At 54.3% G+C, this 7,535-nt stretch overlaps 1 protein-coding gene across 1 annotated transcript; it reads left to right on the plus strand.

Moving 5' to 3' along the window:
- Window positions 1–7,535, plus strand: LOC103615263 (putative lysosomal acid lipase/cholesteryl ester hydrolase). The gene is made up of 10 exons (XM_008633284.2): window positions 1–127; window positions 1,741–1,830; window positions 2,333–2,498; window positions 3,213–3,411; window positions 3,619–3,728; window positions 4,043–4,179; window positions 4,556–4,699; window positions 5,167–5,238; window positions 5,776–5,841; window positions 6,295–7,535. Exons 2-10 carry the CDS (start codon window positions 1,747–1,749, stop codon window positions 6,526–6,528), a joined length of 1,212 nt encoding a protein of 403 aa, XP_008631506.1. The 5' UTR covers window positions 1–127; window positions 1,741–1,746; the 3' UTR covers window positions 6,529–7,535.

A 7,535-nucleotide genomic window follows, 5' to 3' on the forward strand; every position in this document is an offset into this window, starting at 1 on the left:
GGCCCGTGACGCTCCCGAAGCCGCGGAGCAGAGGCGGTAACAGCCGGCAGCGGGCACCTTCTGCTCGGGGGACATCGGTCACAAAGGCTCCCGCACCTCTGCTGCTGCAGCCCCCGGACCGCGACGGGTAATCCCTGCTCCTCGGGTGCCATCCCTGGGGCCAGCGGGACAGGGCTCGGGGAGGTGGGACAGCAGGCCTTCCCGGGACTCCTGGCTCCAAGGGAATGTCTCTGCTCGGGCAGCGGCCGGGGAGTGTTTGGAGAGGGGTCAGCGCCGTGCTGCTGGTGGGAGAGGTGTCACCCTGCTGCACCTCTCGGAGGTCCCCGGCGGCTCTCAGGGTCTGCTGAGACGAGGGACATCCCACAGAGGGAATATTTTTCCAAGCTGACTGTTGAGAGGAAAGGGCCATCCCAGGCAAGGCTCTTCCCTGGTATTTGCACGCCCTTCTCCTGACGCCACACCACAGAAATGTGCTCAGTCTCCCCTTGCTTTCCCTAAAGGCTCGGTCTCAACGAGCGCAGAGCCTCGCGGAGCCCAGCGGCAGGGTGCTGGCCCCAGACCGCACCCCGGGGGGCTCAGGGTGATGGTGGGGAGCCCTCGGTCCCCCAGGCGAGCAGCAGCCCCGGAGATGGGTCCCTCCGTCCGGGCACAGCCCCCCCGAGCCGGTGCTGTCGCCGGGAGGGGGCCCGAGGGGTGTCCGAGGTGCCGGTGCGCTGCTCCTCCTCACGGCCCCGCTGCGGGGACAGCACAGGGAGCAGGTGGCTTTTCTCCCCGGCTGCCAAAACACCTCCTGCAGCAGGGAAAGGGGAGGATGAGGGGCAGTGACACGGGAAGTGACAGAAACCTGCTCCCGGTTCTCCTCTCTTTCAGCAGGGGAGCAATGGGGAGGGTGTAAGATGCCTGGCGCTGGCCCTCAGCGGGAATTTGGCAGCTCCCTGCTGAATTGCTCCGCACGATTGAACTCCTCTGAGTAGCTGAGGGAGTGTTTCTGCTGCGAATTTGTTGCCTCCAACAAATTTGCCCATTCCTATATGGCAGGGGTCTGCCCGTGGCAGGGGGGTTGGAACTGGATGGTCTTTAAGGTCCCTTTCCACCCAAAGTGTTCTGAGATTCTGCGTTTCTGTGAAATCAAAGGTGTTTTGTGGTAGGAACCAGCCGAAGCAGACATTTCAAAGCCCTTCCCAGGAAGAACAGGGGTATCCTGAGATGGAATTTCACTCAGGTTTGCAAAAACAAGCCAGGAGTATCCCAGGGTCTCTCTCAGCCATAGGAAGAACCCAAACAAACCACGTTATTTGATTTCTTCTCAAGAACACGGCCCTGCGACTTAAAATTGGGTGGTTTACTCCTCATTGCTTCAGCTATCAGAGGAACAAAACAATCTATTCTTCCAACTATGCGAGACATTATTTTAAATGAAAAATCTGTAATTACTGTCCTCTGAAAGCAGGTTTGCCTGGGCACACGCAGGTGGACCTGTACCTGTGCACGTTTCTGAATACAAGGGCCTGACAGAGAACGTGGGATTAAAATGTGCTGGAATTTGGACTCTGGCTTTGTCCGAGATTAGCAAAACGAGCCATTTTCAGAACCAGTTAGAGGGCTGGAAGTTTAAAATCATTTCACCTGTTGAGGGGTCAGGTTAAAACACTGATGGAAGTGCAGTGCACGTCAAAAGAGCTCCCCAGCTCCTGTGCCAGTGCCAGCACAGTGTCTCACGCTGCTCATGACATTTTGCAGAGCACCATGACGTGGCTGTTCCTCACCATTGCTTGCTTCATGTGCGCCACCGAAAAGTCAGGAGCCAACCCCGAGGTGTCCATGGATGTTGTAAGTCCCTTCTTTTCCTGCTCGGTTGTGCAAGTTACCTGCACTGCCATGATCTGCGCAACACCCACAGTCCCTGGGTGTCTTCACCGAGGTTTGGCACCAGGATTTTATCAGAGATTTGTCTCCCTGTTCTTATGCACGTGGAGATTTATGGCAGACATTTATGGGGGGCTTCGTTCCAAGTCAGCAGGTTTGGTCAGGACAGCGCTCTCGGGCTCAGAGCTCGGCTGTCTGTGCTGTCCCGCTCTTGATTGCAACACAAAAAGTGACAGTTCTTCACCAGACCTGCTCAGGGACCTGCCAAAAATTCTGGCTGAAGTCATGACATCGCCGTGGCGTTGGTGGAGGGGACACTGGGAGGTCCTGAGCCCACCCTCCCCCTGGAGTCCCCACCACCAGCACTGATGGCTTTGCCCAGCCAAGCCCTGCCCCCCTCAGGACAGAGACCCTCCCTCCCTGGGGACTGTCCCACGCTGTCCTTCCCTTGCTTCCCTTCCCACAGGGCGAGATTGTCCGGTACCACGGGTACCCCTACGAGGAGCACGAGGTGGTGACAGACGATGGCTATTACCTCACCCTGCAGAGGATTCCCCACGGCAGAGACAACCCGGAACGCTTCAGCATCTCCCACGGGGCAGAGGCGCAGGCATCCAGCATGTTCTGCCTCCGTAAGTGCCACAGGAAGCTCTGCCTGCTCCGGGCACCCTGAGAGCTTTGCTGGGCTGGAGAAGCCACGGTCAAGGCTGCCTCACCATGGGCTGGGCCCTCCAGGAGGCAGCTTTCCCTGGAGGAAAAATCAGGCAAATAGCCTTGGGAGCAGAAGAAATGCAGGTGCCCACCATGCTGGCCTTCCAGTTCTGAGAGGATTTGCTCCAAAGAGGAAGGAGAATGAATGGGACAGAGAAATCTTGCCCCACATTTTACCTCAGCTCAAAACCAGGCAGTGGAGCGGCAAAAAGCCACTTGCCAGGAAAGGAAACCAAACCAGGTGTCCAATCCAATGCCATCTCACCACTTTGGATCCTCCCTGTGTCCAGTCCAATGCCATTTTGGGACCCTCCTGTTCTTCACTCAAACCCCTGTTTCAAAGTGATGCTGGGGTGACGCCCTGTTCTTGGCAGTGTGTCCCTCCCCTGGGAAGCAGGAGGACTGGCATATGAACATGGCAAGTAAGTGTGAAACACCCCAGATTTCCATCTCTGCCCTGGGATGACCCAAGAGCCTTCTTCAAAAACACCTCCCCAGAGAGGCTGAGGACAGAGGTGACCGTGTCCCTGCACTGGTGTCCCTTCCTGGGGAGGTGCTGCCACAGCAATACCTGGCTCTGAATGATCAGTTTTGCTCGTGGTCAGAGAAAATGATTCTTCCTCTTCTTCCTCCAGCTCCAAAGGCCGTGGTCCTCCTGCAGCATGGCCTGGTGTTGGAGGGAAGCAACTGGGTCACCAACTTGCCCAACACCAGCCTGGGCTTCATCCTCGCCGACGCCAGCTACGACGTCTGGATCGGGAACAGCCGGGGGAACAGCTGGTCACAGAAACACAAGGAGTTTGAGTTCTACCACCAACAATACTCATCCTACAGGTATTTTCCGTGAAACTGGAGGGTGGGCAGGTCCCTGGTACCCCCAGCAGTGTCCACAGGATGGAGGAGGGACACTCCTGACAGTCACACCCTCTGCCAGTGGGCAGAAGCAGGGTTGCCCATTCCTGCCAGAGCTCTTGCCTGCACCCAAGTAGCCATGGCAGGGCCAGCAGGGGTGATTTTGTCATGTGCCTGTCTCCCCTGCAGCTTCCATGAGATGGCCATATACGACCTTCCAGCGACCATCAACTACATCCTGCAGAAAACAGGGCAGGAGCAGTTGTACTATGTGGGTTATTCCCAAGGCACCACCACAGGTACTGAGGAGGAGAGCAGGCCTGGCCGACCCACATCAGCTGTGCACCCCCAGTCTGGGAGCGTTCCTAAAACCTTGGTCAGGGGGGTAATCTCCAGTCACTTCCAAACAACAGAAGGGAAAAGAGCAGGTCATTGCTTTAACAGAAGGGTTTTGAGCAGTGGCAGCCCCAAACCAGATGCATCCCATTGCTGCCACAGCCCGACCTGCCAGAGCCACCTCTGAGGGGTCTTCTGATGGGCACACACACAGCTGGGAGCCAACAGCTCCCTCAGAAACAACAGCGCAGGGTCTGCTTCCTTCTCCCTCACGCAGGTTTCATCGCCTTCTCATCCATTCCCGAGCTGGATCGCAAAATCAAGATGTTTTTCGCCTTGGCTCCCATCACCGTGAACTCAAACATGAAGTCACCCTTGGTCAGGGTGTTTGACCTTCCCGAGGTGCTGATTAAGGTACGTCCTCACCACACGTGAGGTGTGAGGGGGAGGAGGGACTGGGAGGTCACCTGAGACACACAGTGCTTGTACATCACCTGCGCTCTGTGTTTGTGCCTGTGCTCTGAGCCTGCAGGGTGTGTAAATCGTCTTCCTGTCCAGCCTTAATCAGAGAAGAACCATTTATAGATATTGGTTTTGGGTCCCTTCTCCTAGGAGAAACCTCGCCTAGGAAGGTCAGGGCTCTTCCAGGGCCATGGCCATTTCTGAAAGGCCAAAATGACGAAGCACAGCAAAGCTGTCGGCCCCTTTCAGGGGTGAACAAAGAGGTGGGGAGGACCCGGAGGCAAAATGGAACGTGAACCCCACTGAGGCACCCCTCTGACTTCCACAGCTCATTTTAGGACACACAGTGGTCTTTGATAAGGATGATATCTTGAAGCAAGTGGTTTCCAGAATGTGCACCCACCCCATGCTGAAAAGCCTGTGCTCTCTGGTGTTTTACCTGTCCGGCGGGTTCACCAACAGCCTAAACGTGGTATGTACACTCCAGCTTCCCTCTCAAGACATCCAGCTCCTCACTGCCCGAGCCCAAGCTGTCGATCTGCTGCCTCCACATGGCCTTTCACGTCTTCAATTGGTAGAAAAATTCAGGCTGGAGGCACCAGGGTGGGGGTTTCTCAAGGAAAGCATTGGTGTAATTCCTTAATATTCCAGGAAGGAAACGCGTTAGGAACAACACATAGAGCTACTGCCGTGAGCTGAGCTTTGTCTTTGCAAAAGGATCCTGAGCACAAGCTAAGGAGCCTTACTTTGCCTTGGAAACCAGGCAGACCCCTAACGTGGCCCAGCATCCCATGGGAACTGCTCAGCTCACTGCAGGGAGCTCTACAGCTCTGTGTGAGCCTGTGGGGGAGGCTCGTGTGGCTACTGAACAGGGTCAGCTTTATTTCCAACGTGGATTTTTGGGGGCAGAGAATAAACCTCTCCAACGGTTTCTTGCAGAGCCGCATGGACGTCTACCTGGCCCGCTACCCTGATTCCACGTCCCTAAAAAACATGTTGCACTGGCGCCAGGTAACACTCCTGTTCTCCTCTCTCTGCCCAGGGGTTGGGAATAATCCCCCAGCGCTCCCCCTGCAGAGCTGTATGAGGGAGAGAGAGGAAAGCTGCCCCGAAGTTATTTATCCCAACAAAAGAGGTCCAAGAGTCCTCGGGGCTGGAAGGAGGCGGAGGTGGAACAAAGCCTGCTGATAAACCAGGACAGGAGATGCCAGAGTAAAGGCTGAGGGTCAATAAGAGCACTAATTATACAAGTCATTAATGAAAACATTCAGCTCACAGCCTCCTGCTGATGGCATTGACCACAACACACAAAGAACTTGTCCAAAGGTCTGACTCACCTCTCGCTTGAGGCTCTTGGTTGTACACCAGGTTCTTCCCTGTGGGTTTCCGTGCCAAGGTCTTCCTGGGGCTGAGCTCTCCTCCCAAAATCCAGCACCAGATGTAAAGAATCACTTCCCTGAGCTTTGGTGGCAGTCAGTCCCCTGTCACCTGTGTCTCAGAGACCCCTCCAATGCACGGATAATAAATGTAACTCTCCTCCTTTTCCAGCTCTATCAGACGGGGGAATTCAAGTGTTATGATTACGGCAGTGACAACGTGCTTCATTACAACCAGGTAAGAGAGAGCCTTGCTCAGAGAAAAAAAAACAAATAAATATTGCAACATGAATACTGCAGTGGTTGAGACTGAATCCGGAGCACTGAGCAACCTGGGCTCGTGGAAGGTGTCCCTGCCCATGGCAGGGGGAGCTGGAACAAGATCATATTTGAGGTCCACTCCAACCCAAACCACTCTGTGATCCCAGGAATTACATGGTGTTTATGGAATTTACTCATTTTGTGGTGCTTATGGGATTTATGGGAAGCAGGTTGGTAACTTTCTTGCACAAAACAGTCACTCGGTGATGACTTTTTGACCCTCTGGTGAAGAGCACAGGAGCCCAAGGCATAGTGAGGCTCCCTGGGGATAGTTCTGCTCCTATCCCTTGGGGTAAGGGAGAAATTCCAAGCAGCCACAGGACACACTTTGAATTTTTGGCTTGCTCTTCACCTCCCTCCTGTTTTCCAGAGCACTCCTCCCTTCTATGAGCTGGAGAACATGAAAACCCCGCTGGCTGCCTGGTATGGGGGCAAGGACTGGATTTCAGCCCCTGAAGATGTGGACATCACCCTGCCCCGCATCTCCAACGTGGTCTACAAAAAGTACATCCCCGAATTCGTCCACTTTGACTTCCTCTGGGGCAAGCAGGTCTACGAGCAGGTGTACAAAGAAATGCTTGACCTGATGGAGAAGAGCGCCTAGAGCTGGAGCAGTGATTGTTGGCTTCTCAGTGACTTCTGGGGCTTCTCTGATTGGGGAAAGAAAAAAACAAAATGAAGAAAAACTGGGGGCGGGAAAGCTCAGTAAACTGCTACACTTGGTTTGGATTGGTCCTACTCTGGCCAGAGAGGAAACCAGCCAGCCCAAGGGCTGGGAAAGCACTCTGGGTTGAGGGTCAGTAGGCGGAGGTCCTTGCAGAAGTCGAGCACGGCCCTCGCCCCCTGGGTCTCCCAGGCGCCTCACTCGCTCGTGTTTCCAGCAACAACCCATTGCAGCGGAATTTGGCTCCTGGGGGCCGTTGTGGACTCTGGGATCCCTGAGCTTGGGCTCCCAGCTGCAAACAGCTGGACAGAAGCTCCGTGCCCTCCTGGATGCTGGTGTCTCACAGGAGCAGGTCTGCTGGGATGAAGCCGCGGGGTGGATGAATCCTGTGGGGCTTTATTCCCCTCCTGGCAACACTTCCACACCGAGGATCCCAACGCCCTGACATTCCCTGCCTTCACTCAGAGTCAGAAGGAGCTCTGAACTTCCTGCCTGGTGACAGTGAAGAGTGGCCATAGGTTTTTTTCCATGAGAACTGCCCATTTCACTGACTCAGGGAGCCTCTTAGATCCGTGCTGCTTTGGATAACCTTGCTCATGTTTCAGTGAGTTCTACCACGAAACACCGTTTTGCACCACTTTAAGCAGCTCTAAGGAGCAAACCCAGCTGGAAAGGTCACCTTTTGCTGCCTCTCACGGAATGCTTTTGTGGCAGACAGAAGAAAGCTGTGGTGGAAAGCAGTAACGAGTCTAAATCTGTTTTCAGCTTCTGGATTAAATTATTAATAATACCTTGATCAGAGAAGGAATTGTGAATTTGCCTGTTTGTTTAACTACCTTCTTAAAATATGCCTGGGAGTAAGCAGGGCAAAGGATAAGGTCCTCTTTCCACAAATATGTATAAATGATAATAATAATAATAATAATAAATTTGATAGTGTCTACTGG

This window comes from Corvus brachyrhynchos, unplaced genomic scaffold, assembly GCF_000691975.1.
Source record: "Corvus brachyrhynchos isolate BGI_N302 unplaced genomic scaffold, ASM69197v1 scaffold334, whole genome shotgun sequence".
NCBI classification, from domain to species: domain Eukaryota; kingdom Metazoa; phylum Chordata; class Aves; order Passeriformes; family Corvidae; genus Corvus; species Corvus brachyrhynchos.

What these genes read in the sequence shown, in the direction of transcription:
- LOC103615263 (XM_008633284.2), top strand. Translation starts at nt 1,747, where the DNA reads ATGACGTGGCTGTTCCTCACCATTGCTTGCTTCATGTGCGCCACCGAA. An exon ending in CCGAGGTGTCCATGGATGTT is followed by an intron (nt 1,831 to 2,332) that starts GTAAGTCCCTTC and finishes CCCTTCCCACAG; the next exon opens with GGCGAGATTGTCCGGTACCA. An exon ending in TTCCCAAGGCACCACCACAG is followed by an intron (nt 3,729 to 4,042) that starts GTACTGAGGAGG and finishes TCCCTCACGCAG; the next exon opens with GTTTCATCGCCTTCTCATCC.